General features: G+C 40.2%; 1 protein-coding gene across 1 annotated transcript; it reads right to left on the bottom strand.

Moving 5' to 3' along the window:
- Positions 1-7,506: 7,506 nt before the first annotated feature.
- LOC145396407 (E3 ubiquitin-protein ligase Siah1-like) lies at positions 7,507-15,046 on the bottom strand. The gene is made up of 6 exons (XM_080269798.1): positions 14,991-15,046; positions 11,257-11,497; positions 10,788-11,027; positions 10,079-10,271; positions 8,972-9,151; positions 7,507-7,666 (listed from the first exon to the last, which is right to left on the bottom strand). Exons 2-5 carry the CDS (start codon positions 11,474-11,476, stop codon positions 8,974-8,976), a joined length of 831 nt encoding a protein of 276 aa, XP_080125924.1. The 5' UTR covers positions 11,477-11,497; positions 14,991-15,046; the 3' UTR covers positions 7,507-7,666; positions 8,972-8,973.
- Between the last annotated feature and the right edge of the window lie 690 nt (positions 15,047-15,736).

The following is a 15,736-nucleotide window of genomic DNA, read 5'->3' as shown; positions in this document are numbered from 1 at the left end:
GGTCATACAGCATGACCTCAGGGATAAGGGACTGAATAGGGAGGCTGCCAGAGATCAGGCTGCACAGAGGGCTGCCATTAGGTGACCAAGGCCGAAGACAGAAGTACATTGGAGTCTTTATAAATGATACAAAAGATACGATTATTATCATTTAGTTTGCATACATAATATACAATAGAAATACACTGAGATGGTATGGTCATGTACAAAGAATGCCAAAGAAAGTGTGAGAGTGATACAGAGGGCAGTACTGGTAGAGACAGGAACTTTATACTGAAGAAAGAGTGGGAAGAGGAGTGTTTGAAGGAGTGAGAATGGTGTGTGTGTGTGTGTTTGAAGAAGTGAGAGAGGTGTGTGTGTTTGAAGGAGTGAGAAAGGTGTGTGTGTTTGAAGGAGTGAGAAGGTGTGTGTGTGTTTGAAGGAGTAAGAAAGGTGTGTGTGTTTGAAGGAGTGAGAAAGGTATGTGTGTTTTTGAAGGAGTGAGAGATGATCAGGCTAAAAGGGGATATAGAGCTGTAACAAGCAGGATAAGTTGTTATGGAAGAGGTGTTAGGAAATTTCCACTGCCACTACATTACGATCCCATGTCATCATCAAATTAATATGGCACCCAAAATGGTCCACTCAGTGCATATTACAACTATACTCTTTTTACTCTAACTTGGCCTACAACTGCCATCTCTCCATCTTGAATGCTGAATGTAACAACAGATTAACCCTGGAATATGATGCTAGTCACAAAGAAGTGCTATGGAATGGATATAGAGTTTTGGCATTCTCTTTCTGCCACTGAGCTATGTGAAATAAGCTGCAAAAGGATGGAAATCGAGGCGAAATAAAGATAAACAGAGTATATCAAAAGGGTGACTGGCTGACTTACAGATCCTTACTGAGTATTAACCTTTGTGTGTGTGTGTGTGTGTGTGTGTGTGTGTGTGATATAAGGAAGAAGGAACCTAAGGCCAGAAGTCTGTTTTTTTTTCGTTTCAATCCTGCTATCTCCATATGATTTTACTCAGCTTACCACAGACCTCATGCAGTGAAGAGGTAAATTCTCACTACAATCCAGTATCCACAAGGAAGAGATGGCAATTTTAGGCCAAGTTAAAGTAAAGCAAGGAGAGTAGACATTGCACAACTGACCTACTCATCAGAAACCCCACAATATGTATATACTAAATTAGGATGAAATATAGAATGGCTTATAACTCTCATCCTTCACCCTTGAGGAATAACACACACAAGCCTGTAAATTGCACTGCACTAAAAATTCTCATGGCAGTATATGTTGTGAGGACGGTTCAGTCTGCTGGTGTGGGTGTCATTGAGGCATTAGGAGTAAATGAATAAATTATGCATGGTAGATAACACTGAGCCGCACCCACAACACAAGAAATTGCCCGACCGAGTGGACTCAGGATGACGGGAATGAGAAGGACTGATGATGATAAGCAAAATCATCTAATAACAGCATCAATAAATGCAAAAAGATATCAGCCAGATTCACAAGAGTTACACCTTATGGGAACAACTTCAGTGTATTCGTCACTGTAAAATCTTCGATGGTCTGAGGACTTATTAACTATCGTACTTTCACCTTAACTTGGCCCAGATTTTCGTCTCTCTGCAGATTATTTCTCAAACCTCAGTGGTAGAGTAATACAACAGCTGTAAATCCTCTCCACAGCACTTCTTTGTGATTAGCAGCATAATGTTAACATCTTCTGTAACTCAATATTCAAGATGGATGGCAATTTTGGGCCAAATTTGAGTAAAATGGGTATACAGTGCCACGCAAAGACAACACCACTGTCAATCCTCTCCACAGCACTTCTTTGTGATTAGCAGTATAGTGTGTTAATCTCTTCTATAACTCAGTATTCAAGATGGAGAGATGGCAATTTTGGGCCAAATTTGAGTATAAAGGGTATAGAGTGCCAAGCAAGGACACTACCACTGCCACCTCACCCTTTTTCCAGACTAAATCTTATCCTAGAAGTCATTACCTATTCTCCACAGCTTACTATAGGACAAAGACACTTCCCTTGAGGAAAAACGACATGAAAAATTATCACATTATGGTTTACACAATATGCCAATACTATAAAAAAATCAAGAAAGCTTTTGATAATGTACTTAAAAAAACGTAATACAAAATCATAGCCTTGTATTTCAATGGGTTTACCTTGAGAGAATACAAAAGCCTATTCGTTCTGTAAAATAACTCTCAGTATTCATGGGTTATCAATCTACACTGAGAAAGATACAGATGGTGTGGGGATACAGATGGTGTGGGGAAGTATACAGATTGTGTGGGGAAGGAATACAGATGGTGTGTGGGGATACAGATTGTGTGGGGAAGTATACAGATGGTGTGGGGAAGTATACAGATGGTGTGGGGAAGGAATACAGATGGTGTGTGAATCAGTGTGGAGTGGAAATACTTAACCAGATATTCAAATGTCTTTAAATGAATATCAGTATACCTGCCAATATATATAATCAGTCCAGCATGAAACATAATACTGCAAATCTTCCATCCAAATGTAGAGGGTGAGAGAGAGAGAGACCGGTTAGAGAGAGAGACTGGTTAGAGAGAGAATTCTTTACTTTCCCTAACACTCTGGGTGACACAGAACCCACCAATGAGAAAAGAAAGAAATCAAGAAAGAGTTCAAGCTTTAACGTGTCTCTCTATCCCACCCAAAATTTCCCCTTCTTACAATGGATACTAGACAGGTAAGTACAGGCATTTCTCATTATACAAAGGAAGTGAAAATAATAATAATAATAATAATAATAATAATAATAATAATAATAGTAGTAGAAGTAGTAGTAGTAGTACTGTTGTAGTAGTAGTAGTAGTAGTAGTAGTTGTAGTAATAATAATAGTAAATTAATAATAATAATAATGATAATTATAAAAATAATGATAACAATAATAATGATCCATCCATCATCCAATCCTACGTTGTCCCATGACACTGAAGATCTAATAATAATAATAATAATAATAATAACAATAATAATAATAAAAATAATGATAATAATAATAATAATAAAGCATCCATCGTCCAATCCTGTGTTGTCCCATGAGGAGCGTAAGAACCCGGGGCTAGGCAAGTTGGTCCTGACATTGAAGATCTAATAATAATAATAATAATAATAACAATAATAACAATAATAATAATAATAATAATAATAATCCCACTTTCCATACAACTAGTGCTTTAGGGATTTACTGACCATATTAGTTCCACTGATAATACCAGAACCTAAGAGGCAATTAGTCTATTATCATATTTACTGTGGACTTAGCAGAAAATATTGGCCAAGATACACAGAAAATAGGAACATAATGTGATAATTTTTCCGTCTTCTGTGCCTTAAATGAAGAATGTAAAAAAATAAATAGTGAAAAGCTAGTACAGTACTGTATTAGGGGCATACTCTGAGGCCTTGGAGACCGTAACACCTCTTCCTATGTGATTTATTCTGCAAATTACACCTCGATGTAAGGATGTTATTGATGCAAACCTGTGTCTATGAGGGGTGAGTGATGAGTTCATGGCCTGGGGTGGGAGATGAGATATACAGTTTTTGCTATACGTGACGTGAAGTTCAATTTGCTGGTTGATTTCACAGAATGTTTGAAGTCTGATTTTTTTTTTCCCTACAAATCATTATCATCATCATCATCATCATCCGGACCTCCTTTCCCACCTTAAGGCAGGGTGAGGAGTAGCAGCATCCAGACAGCCCAAATTTGCCCAATCCAATGGGCCACGCTTCCATTCACTCATCATTCAAACCCCCGGAATCCTGGCTCTATCAGATACTCCAAAAATATTCACCACGTTCTTTGTTTGTTGTTTCCCCGCAAATACTGTACCATTAATTAAAACTTGCAAATCAGCAGATGACTGCATGCTGGCTGATGCTTGCCACTTTTTACGGAACTGCTGCCTTGGTTTCATTGTGTGGCAGAAAAATAATCATGCAAGAGGCAGACTGAAAGAGACTTGGGAGGAGGTTATAGTGTGTGACCTCAGGGATAAGGGGCTGAAAAGGGAGGCTGCCAGAGATCAAGCAGCATGGAGAGATGCCATTAGGACTGAAAAAGACTTGGGATAAAGTTACAGCGTGTGACCTCAGGGATAAGGGGCTGAAAAGGGAGGCTGCCAGAGATCAAGCAGCATGGAGAGATGCCATTAGGACTGAAAAAGACTTGGGATAAAGTTACAGCGTGTGACCTCAGGGATAAGGGGCTGAATTGGGAGGCTGCCAGAGATCAAGCAGCATGGAGAGTCGCCATTAGGTGACCAAGGCTGATGCAAGCATGTTAGAGCCTTCATGAATAATACAATACAATTAATCTGAACAGGGAGGCTGCCAGAGATCAAGCAGCACAAAGAGTTGCCATTAGGTGACCAAGACTAATATATACAAGCCTGTTGGAGTCTTTATAAACAATACAATATGATCAATAGCTTCAAACACTCTGGCAATCACTTCACAAACTGAACTACAATCACAGTCTGTATGCCGCGCTCACCTCCCACCTTACCCCACAAAATTATCAATCAACCCTTGCACATTTAAACCACGACAGCACATTACAGAATGATAAGGTGCAAGAGGCAAAATAAATCACAACAGAGGAGGCATCAAGGACCTTCCAGTGCCACCAGAAATATATCCCTCAGCATCGAGATTCTTATATTTAGTCTGACCAGGAATCAGGAAAAATCTATAGTACAGTATATTTAAGTGCAACAAATATCTCTTTTTTTTTTACTTAGAAAGAATATATATTGTGCACAACTTAATTATGGTGTTATCGGATATCTAATAACTTAATGATAAAGGATGAATTATTGGATGAAGTTATGATGAATGGGAAAATGCACATCGATAATCCTAGGACAATCATTCGTCCTCGCTCTCTATCTCTCTCACTCTCTCTTTCACTCTCTCTCATACTATATACAAGGTGATTAGGTGATTTAACAACCAAACCAAGGAAAAATTAACCAGTATTGTACTTGGCATAATCTCTGAAGTCAACAAGAAACAAAATGGCTAAACCAGACGCACAAACACACACACATGGCACCAAAAATAAGCTTTCCTCAATATTAAAAAAAAAAAAAAGAGAAAAAAAACAAACGTACATACAGCTTGTAGTTATGTCCATGTAACCAAACTCCACAGGTTATCATACATTAACAAAATTTCAACTTTTATGACAGTCAATATGAAGTTTATTTAGGGAGCAGATACACTTCCTTCAAACATGCTATCAATGAGGATTTTTAATGTTGCTTTGCCTGGCCTGTCTAGCTGAGCAGACCCATGAACCACAGGCAAATAACTGGTCCTGTGTGGCCATCCTACAGGTACAGTACGATACATACACTGTGTAGGGATCCAACGCCCCCATGTTATAGACAGTCCCTCACTTGGAATGGATCAAGGCCCTTCCAACAGCCACAAATAAATCACCTCCATGTCACCCTTTCCCCTGCCATTACACTGCCCTTCCCACAACTTATCTATCTTAATCCTGTCAGGGGTAGCCACAAATAAGTCACCTCCATGTCTTCGTCTCCCCTGCCATAACACTGCCCTTCCCACAACTTATCTATCTTAATCCTGTAAGGGGTAGCCACAAATAAATCACCTCCATGTCGCCCTGTCCCCTGCCATAACACTGCCTTTCCCCCAACTTACATCCCCTTTCTCATACAGGTGCTTGGATATAAGAGGTTTGGCTCACAGGTTGACATGACAAATACTCCCCCCCAGGTATTACAGTGCCACCACATGAAGGCTCCTCATCAGCAGTGTTCCATTTAACATCCTCTCTATCTACCTATTGCCAGATGCCTCAATCCCATAAGGAGTGGCCACAAACAAATCGCCTCCATGTCACCCTGTCCCCCGCCATTTCATTGCCCTGCTCCCAGCTCACACCCCCCTCTCTCATATACCTCTCCACTCCATCCCTCTGACTCTATTAATCCTCTTCCTCATTCCACACAATCACAAGTTCTGAGGAAGTGTGTCTGCGGCCTCACAGTACAGGTGGTCCTCAATATATGATAAAGATGAAGTCTAAATATATTACCATCTTTTCAACACAGCTGGTTATGTAACTCGGGGAAAACTGGCATATTAGATTGAAAGATAGTAATACTGTAGATTTTAAGTAGGAATATTTTTGTAATTCACTGAAGTCTTAACCCCTTGTACAGATGTCTTTTATGCTTTATGCCTGCTACCTCCAGACAAATATATTCAGTTTGGGAGAGGCTGGTAGAAATGGAGAGGTTTGATACTGCCTTAAATATTACTCATGGGAGAGACTTCCTAAGCTGCAGAGGTTAGAGACAGCCTAAAATATTACCCAGTTTGAGAGAGACTTTGTGAGTTGAAGAGGTGAAATACAATCTTCAATATTACTCAATTTGGGAGAGTACGAGCTGGAAAGGTTAGATAATATTATGCTTTCAATATTACTGTTAGGGAGAGACTTTATGAGATAGCGAGATCAGATACTACCCTGAATATTAACCAGTTTGAGAGAGACTTTATGAAATGGAGATAGTAGATACTGCTTTCAGTATTGCTCAGCTAGGAAGAGACTTTACAGGATGGAGACGCTGGATACTGCTCTCAATATTACCCAGTTTGAGAGAGACTTTTTGAGATAGAGACGTTAGATACTGCTTTCAATATTGCTGTTTGAAAAAGACTACAAGATGGAGAGGTTAGCTACTGCCCTCAATACTGCTCAGTTTAGGAGACTATGAGCTGAAAAGGGAACACACAGCCTTCAAAAACTCCCTCAAGGTCTCTACTAAGCTGAATATAATTGCCTGTATGTAGCAACAGTAAGTCAATAAGAGGCATCACCTAATACAATGGGTCAACAGCAAAAATGTATATAAATTAGGCCACATATAAAGAGGACTTAGCTGTATTTTGATCTACAATGGCATTATGAAGACACAACTAAGTATTCCAAGTCACTGGAGGGTAAAATCAACTGCTTGTTTCTTGATGCAATAAATCCACTGAGGCTGGGAGGTCTTTTTTCTCATTTATTCTTCCTGTCTTCTAATTATTTTATTCTAACATGGAGACTTCAAAACTGGAGGGTCATATATACCAGGTAACTTTCCTGAAGTAGTAGTAGTAGTAGTAGTAAGTAGTAGCAATAGTAGCTAGTTGTTTTAGGTGCAAGTTCATCTGAAATGTGAACCCAATGGACTGCAGGCTGAAGCTCCCCTCCTTCTGCACTCCACTATCCTACATTTGGGGGATAGGGAGGGAACTGAGGGACATTTGTATAACACGGCAGTGAAACCACCCAGTTATATCAGTGCCACCACATGAAGGCATCCCTCTACAACACCACAAACCCCTCTAATACACTCCCTTTCCAAATAAATCCTAATAAATCATCAGAAAGTAGCCAGAATAAATAAAAAAAATGACATTACCCAGCCTCAAGTGGTTCAGAATTTGGTGTGGGTGCAGGTAAGGTGAAACAAGAATCCACAACACAAGGCCTACAAAGGTCCTCTTCTCCTCCATACTAAGTGTTTTGAGCACATTTGCATTATAAATTTTCTGGCAGTCTGATGTCCAGATGAGTAGGCTGAAAAAGAGGAAGATTATTTGCTGTGAAATGAAAATGGTGGTCCTGTACACACACACACACACACACACACACACACACACACACACACACACACACACTCTATCTATCTATTGCCAGACGCCTTAATCCCGTAAGGGGTGGCCACAAATTGCCCCCATGTCGCCCTGTCCCCCGTCATTTCACTGCCCTGCTCCCAGCTCAACCCCCCACCTCTCTCATATACCTCTCCACCCATCCCTTCATCTCATCCTTGGCCTCCCCCTCCCTCTCCCCCCCTCCACCTCACTCACATACACTCACCTCATCATATACACACACATTTGGGAAAAAAGAAACTGGAGACGAGTATTAAGATTTGCAACATCACGTCTCGGCTTTGACTATGTGTACAGTCACTCCGAAGAAAGATTACCAAGTGACTGCATATGGTTCAACGTTTCCTGCCTAGAGTGATGACTGTGTGACTAATTATCAAGGTTGTGGCCACATTTTACTCCCATGGTACAGGTATTTCCTCTCAGGGTCTATGGCAGCCACTCATCTACCTCCAGGATATTCACTATGTTGACAAAAAAGATGATTATTTACACTGACAACTTTAAATATGCTTGTACTGATGAAAGCAATAACTGGTATCCCCTTCAAACAGACAAAGCCATAGGTAGTTGATGTCTCTGTTAACTCACCCAAACTATCATTCTCTTGCTCGTTTTGTCCCTCAGTGAACGAGGCTTTTCACCAGACCTGCCTTTTTATGCTGGGGGATAAACTGATTACTCCTTTTGTCTATCACTCCTGTTATTAATCAGTCATGAAACTATTGCACAGTAGTTAGATGGGTTCCAAATATTGCATTACAGTCCTGGGCTTTGAACTTTACTGCTAAGTGCTCTTCTTAAACTGAAAAACACTGCCAGGAGTCATTAAGAATACATTACACCATAAACTGCCTATTTTCGCATCACCAATTTCTCATATAGCTCGCGAATTTTTGTACAGAAGGATCCACATGTACAACTTTACACACTGGAAATAAATAAGAGAAATAGTAAGAAAATAATTAAAGACACTGTAAGAAAAGATGACTCCTGCCCTAATACAATAAACAGATAAACACAACGATCACACCACCCGTATTCCACCTGTACAACTTTACATACTGGGAATAAATAAGAAAATAATTAGACACTAAGAAAAGGTAACTCCTGCCCTAATACACCAAATAAACATTGCGATTACACCTCCTGTATTTTCAAGCCAATACGATAATATCAAGACCAGCCTGCTCGTAGCCTCACTCACCTTCAGCACATGGATATTGTGACGTTTATTCCGAGGTTTCCATTATCGGCAAACAACTGGGCAATGGATGTATCAAACACCAGGCAGTCCGAGTTCATGATGGCCGACTGGACGCCTTCGTGTATAGACCTTGGGGTGGCCTCCCATGTCAGTCTCCGCCTTGGTCCATTCAACTCCAATCTGTCATCATCATCATCAACCATCATCATCAATCCTCCTCCTCAATCAACATCATTAATCATCATCATAATCAATCATCATCCTAAATCATTATCATGATCATCAATTCTCCTCCTCCTCAATCAACATCATTAATCATCATCTTAATCAATCAACAGTTATCACCAATCATCATCCTAAATCATTATCACCATCATCATCATCATCCATCATCATCACCAGTATCATCATCATCCATCATCATCATCATTGTGCCACGCTTCCATGTACAGTACTCCTTACACTGATATCAACCACAGTATAGCTGATATTTTCTAAGGACAGGGAGCTAAACCAAGTGCCAACACCCAGTAATTACTTCCAAACAGCTGCTAGAAACTGCTGGTAGGAAAGAAATTTAAGATGAGTAATGACATTTGTTCAATAAGTCAGCTGCAGATCAGACTTTAAACTCTTTACTTATGGCTGAGTTTCCTGTCTAAAGATGATGACTGGATGGCTGGTTACTACATTTTTCTTTTATATTACAACCCTAGGACTGAGGGTAATAAATAATAAGGAATAAAAGGGAACTGAATTAAAGACAATATACATATCCTTCAACACAATGTCTGGTCTTCATGCAAAATTTTCAGCTTGTTTTCTTCAGCATGTGACAAAGACCAAAAAAAATGGAACAAATACATACACTTTCTGCCTGTTTCCTTAACCCTACATGCTAGCAAGGAACAAACACTGGAATAGAGAGGATCAAAATGCTGGAACGAAAAAGAACAAGCAGTGGAACGAACACTCACCTATACGCAAAGCTTTCTGTTTTCTTTACCCTATGAGCCAGAATCAAACAAACATTACAACACAGAAGAACAACTGCTGGAACAAACAACACTAAAACAAAGAAGAACAAACGCTGGAACAACTGCTTACCTATACGCAAAACTTTCAGCCTGTTTTCTCGAGCCTATGAGCTGCACGATGGCAAAGAACTGTTGGTGGCTGTCGTATTTCTCCTGCTTCTCTAACACCAGCATGAAATGGTGGCCAAAGCAGCTCTGCATCATCACCCAGTCCACAGCTCCGGGCAAATTGATGTCTGTTGCAAGGAACACTATGTCTTCACCTGAAATGTAAAAATTATCATCACCATTAGTACCATCCTCCTCCTCCTCCTTGTCTTCCTCCTCCTCCTCCTTGTCTTCCACCTCCTCCTTGTCTTTTCCTCCTTGTCCTCATACCCCTTCTCCTGCTCCTCCTCGCCATCATCATCGTCATCCTAACCCTTTTCTCAGCTAAGGATGGGGTGAGGTAGGGTCTGCAAAACAAGGAAATAAAAGACATGATGGATGAACTATCAAAACCACATCAAGTAAAATGGGCCAAACACCCATTCGCATACCATTCAAGTAACTGGAAGCCTGGTTCTCTCTCACAGGCCAATCATCTTACTACTACTACTACTACTCTACTACTACTACTACTACTACCACCATTACTACTACTGCTACCACCACCATCACCACTACTACTACTACTACTACTACTACTACTACTACTACTACCACCACCACCACCACCACCACCACCACCACCACTACTACTACCAGCACCCCCTAGGTCCACAGAAGCAGCGTGTTACCTTGCAGTGTGGTGATGCTCTTGTGAACACTCATGAGGTGTGGCATGACCTGCTCCAGTGACCCCTGCCACTTGCACGAGGCACCTGGACACGGACACATGTATGGCCGGAACTCACAAGCATCCTCGTGCTCCGTCTTATCTGTGTGCAGGAGTGTGGCCGAGCACCCTGACGAGGAGTACTTGCAAGGGAACATCACTGCCGAGGCAACCTTCTCCATGGCAAGGTTACGGATATTTCCTGCAGAGACGAAGAGAAGATTAGAACCAAACGTCATAATCCCGTCAGGGGTGGATGTTTGTCTTTAAGTTAGTTGTTTTATGTCTATCTATCTGTCTACAGCCAGACGCCATAATCCCATAAAGGGTGGCCATTTGTCTTTCAGATACTGCAGCTGTTTTTGTATATTGAGAGAGAGAGAGAGAGAGAGAGAGAGAGAGAGAGAGAGAGATCCATCGCCAGTACTAACCTAATGGCCCCCTACACGTTGGACAGCATGTGAGTTTGGGTCGGCAGTTTGCACACACAAGATGTCCACTTTGGCACTGAAGGATGGGTGGCAGCACATAGTCGAAGCACACGGGACACTCAAAGAGGCTGGCCAGCTCTGTGGTGCCCCCGGAGGAAGAACCAGAGGGCGGTGACTGAGGATGCACCGCCCGTCCACTCTTACTGGCAAAGGCGCTCATTCTGATTGGCTCGGTTACACTCTGAAAAGAAAATACACTCAAAACTCGATTTAAGGGAGTAAATGGGGAATCAACTTGTCCCTTACTTGAAAATGTCCATTGTTTTACCACATAGAAAGACAATCTTATTATGAAATGCAATGATTGTTTCACTTTTCTTATTTATATGATTATGATTATTTTACAGGTACTGTATAAAAAAACATATTAATGTGTATAACCTAGATATTACGTACCATTTTTGAATGGTCTTGTCCGTTTGTCAGGTAGAATATGGAGTCTCTTAAATCCAAAATCCCTTAAATGGAGGTCCCTTAAATCGTGCTTTGAGTGTACAGTCAGTTCTTACTTTATCCCTTTCAGTACCACGGCATCAGCTTCATTTTATTCTGGATATCATTATTGGATCATATTAAGCATAGGATACATAATATTTTTCACAATCAAGGTGTTAAAAAGCATCTCTAGTTACTCATCCACAATAAATTATATCTTTATTTACTCTGTTCTGACTAACAGTAAGCAACTACGAGGTTTGGAAATTGTTTAATGAATGGGATATGTATTAAGAGGAATCCCAAGTTTAAGGCCAAAGGATGTCAAAGGAAGGTACAAAAAATGCTAAGGTTTGGTCTGAAGGATGTTAAGTTTTATCAGTAATGCTTGGAGACATTGGACCATCTCTCAAATCATCATCATCATCATCATCATCCGGACCTCCTCTTCCACCCAGGGGCAGGGTAAGGAGTAGCAGCATCACCATCTCTTAAATGTTAGCACAAATTTTTACTTACCGGTACCTGCCTATGGACTGATTCAGTAACTTTGCAAAGGTTTACAGGAGTGCATTTTTTAGTATAAAAGGGATACCTGTACATTTAATAAACAAGGCAAATACAGGTATACTCTCAAACATTGATTTAAGGGACTAAATGGGGAATCAACTTATCCCTTACTTGAAAATGTCTGTTACTTAAAAATGTCCATTGTTTTACCACACAGAAAGACAATTTTATTAAAATATGCAATGACTGTTTCACTTACATTAGTTATTTATATGATTATGAATATTATTTTAAGGGTACTGTATAAAGAAACGTATTAATGTGTATAACCTAGACATTAAGTCTCATTTTTGAATGGTCTTGTCCGTTTGTCAGGTAGAATATGGAGTCCCTTAAATCCAAAATCCCTAAAATCGAGGTTTGAGTGTAATTACATACTGGAAAGGTTAAGATAAGTTTGGTAAGGTTAGCATAAAATAAGTTTGGTTTGGGTAGGATAGATATGGTTGGGTTAAAACATGAAAAATTTGGCTAGGCTTGGTTAAATAGGCACTGATAAAGGCAATTTCATTCAAAACTAGCATTCTAAGATGGAATCTCTCTGTCTTTATGCACAACAAGATGGTGTCTGTTTATCTGGTGCTGTTAGGGACCATACACTAACATTGCTTTTAAAATGCTTTTCGCCAAAAAAATAAAATAAAATAAAACTGCAATAATATAATAATAATAATAGAATGCTACGACCAAAAGTAGAGAAAAAAATGCAAAACTACACAGTAAGGTAGCACTGACTCCTTAAGTATTGCCAATTATGTTTTATCTATCTATCTATTGCCAGACCCCCCAATCCCGTACGGGGTGGCCACAAACAAATCGCCTCCAAGTCACCCTGTCCCCCGCCATTTCACTGCCCTGCTCCCAACTTACATCCCCCTCTCTCATATACCTCTGTGCTCCATCCCTCCATCTTTTAATTTATCTCTAACACCTAAATTCTGCAAAAATAGCCAATATATCAACATTCATCTCTACAAATCCTATGATCCAAAATAAAAAACACAAAACTACATAATAAGGTAGCACTAGCCTATGTTTTCTAAAGGAGCCACCTGAATTCTGTAGAAAAAGCCAATACTGTATATATCTCCGTTCATCTCTACAAATATTATAATCGTCTGGTCATTTTATTCACATTGAGAGACATTTTGAGCTGGTTGGTAGCTGGTATATTTGCAGTTTAGGACACTCATTCTATTTTTTTTTTTCTAACCTAAGTAATCTAACCAAATTAACTAACCACAACGACCAAACCTAACTACCATGACTGTCTCAAACAACGAAAATTATCGGAAAGCCAACACCCCATTAAACCTATCTATCTATCTATTGCCAGACGCCATAATCCCTTAAGGGGTGGCCGTTTGTCTTTGAGTTAGTTGTTTTACGGGGAGGGGCACTAACCCTCCACCAACCCACTTGCTGACACGTAGGGAGCACGTATGGTTTGGTTATATGGTTACCACCCAGCGTTGTAAATGGTTTCCTGGCTTACAGGACACCATTTGGCTTGTCACTCAATGTAAAGCCACCTGTAATGGAAAGAAAAGCAATAAGAAGTGACAGGAAGGATGGGAGAAATAGGAAGAGAGGAGGACAGGCACAGGAAAAGAATGATAAAGGCAAAGGAAGAAGTAGGCATCACTACATCAAGTGAGTGGATGATGGTGAGAAATAGGAAGAGAGGAGGTCAGGCACAGGAAAAGAATGATAAAGGCTAAGGAAGAAGTAGGCAGCACTACATCAAGTGAGTGGATGATGGTGAGAAATAGGAAGAGAGGAGGGCAGGCACAGGAAAAGAATGATAAAGGCTAAGGAAGAAGTAGGCAGCACTACATCAAGTGAGTGGATGATGGTGAGAAATAGGAAGAGAGGAGGATAGGCACAGAAAAAGAATGATAAAGGCTAAGGAAGAAGTAGGCAGCACTACATCAAGTGAGTGGATGATGGTGAGAAATAGGAAGAGAGGAGGATAGGCACAGAAAAAGAATGATAAAGGCTAAGGAAGAAGTAGGCAGCACTACATCAAGTGAGTGGATGATGGTGAGAAATAGGAAGAGAGGAGGACAGGCACAGAAAAAGAATGATAAAGGCTAAGGAAGAAGTAGGCAGCACTACATCAAGTGAGTGGATGATGGTGAGAAATAGGAAGAGAGGAGGACAGGCACAGAAAAAGAATGATAAAGGCTAAGGAAGAAGTAGGCAGCACTACGTCGTCATTAAATATAAATCCTCCCTAGGGTGAATAAACCGTCTGTTGGGAGCTGGAATAAAATCTTTAATAAACACATTACAAGAAAGAAGAAATGCCAAAATCCGAATAAATAAAATGACCAACTTCGAAATTTGGTCAGACGAATATATCTCTTGTATGAAATTCGATAAAAGTTAATGCTATTTCTCTATCTACAGCCATTAAGCACTACCTCTAATGTTGCCAATACCTACATATATGGCTAGATGTGCAATATATTTAATTCAAGGTCACTAATTGTCGCCAAGAAGTAAACTCAAGAAGGAAAATTTCGCTGTTATGACGTAATCCCACAACTATGCACTCCGCTGCCACTTATTCCCACCTTCCACCATTATTTCACGTACTTGGCCACTTATGTCTGCTAAAATATACACCACAGCCACCCCAGATAAGCCCCTGATCCCACAGTTACCTCATATGTCTGTTTGTTTTGGTAGAGGCACAGAGGTGAGTCACCAAGGGGGCGGCCATCACACGTCTTTTGTTTACTCCATTGATCAGCGGAGAACCACTTTTGCCCGCCATTTTTAAATGTATATTCCCTTTAATGCAAGTTATACTGATTTTTTCCCCTATTTTTCCTGCCCCAGTGAAGATTCCGAAACCATTGTTGTTCAGATGGTGGTCAAATGTAGCCGTAGTGGATGGTCGATTTGACTTGTAACCAGGGAGACTCATTCCAGATGAAGTACATGAAATCACGACTTATTCAAGTCTTGAGGGTGGATTTAATCTTCTTAGTTATAACCTACTCTGCTTTTCATAAAGGTACCATCTGTCCACTGAATAATAACCATAATGCACGAAATTATACATATTTTTATTGATTTGACAAGGAAACCCATTCCTGTCTTATAGCTATGCAACAGGTCAACCCAGGAACTGTCTTCTTTAGTCTGTATTTTCCTCTGATGATAGCTCAGTCATTTGTGTACAATGTGTCTAGGCATCTTGGAAAGAATGGATCTTGAATCTGGCTCTCTTCAGTAAGTTTCTGCCTGGAAAGAACAACTTTGTGTGAGTCTCTGGTTCTTTCTTCCTTGCATTAAAAACTTTATTGGCAGCCAATTTCCCATGGGAGCAATTATTATACAAACACTGGCGTTGAAGCGTAGGGAGATCTAGGAGTGCTGCCACATTACACTTATATCTAACTCA

This window comes from Coenobita brevimanus, chromosome 37, assembly GCF_032717465.1.
Source record: "Coenobita brevimanus isolate Jiangsu-jjx chromosome 37, ASM3271746v2, whole genome shotgun sequence".
Taxonomy (NCBI): domain Eukaryota; kingdom Metazoa; phylum Arthropoda; class Malacostraca; order Decapoda; family Coenobitidae; genus Coenobita; species Coenobita brevimanus.
This window is presented reverse-complemented; position numbering and strand designations above follow the sequence as displayed.

Bases quoted from the DNA above. Each gene is read 5' to 3' on its own strand.
- LOC145396407 (XM_080269798.1), bottom strand. From the start codon at position 11,476: ATGAGCGCCTTTGCCAGTAAGAGTGGACGGGCGGTGCATCCTCAGTCA. The intron at 10,272-10,787 runs GTAACACGCTGC...TTTACATTTCAG, and splicing joins GAGCATCACCACACTGCAAG to GTGAAGACATAGTGTTCCTT. The intron at 9,152-10,078 runs GTAAGCAGTTGT...TGATGATGACAG, and splicing joins GCTGAAAGTTTTGCGTATAG to ATTGGAGTTGAATGGACCAA.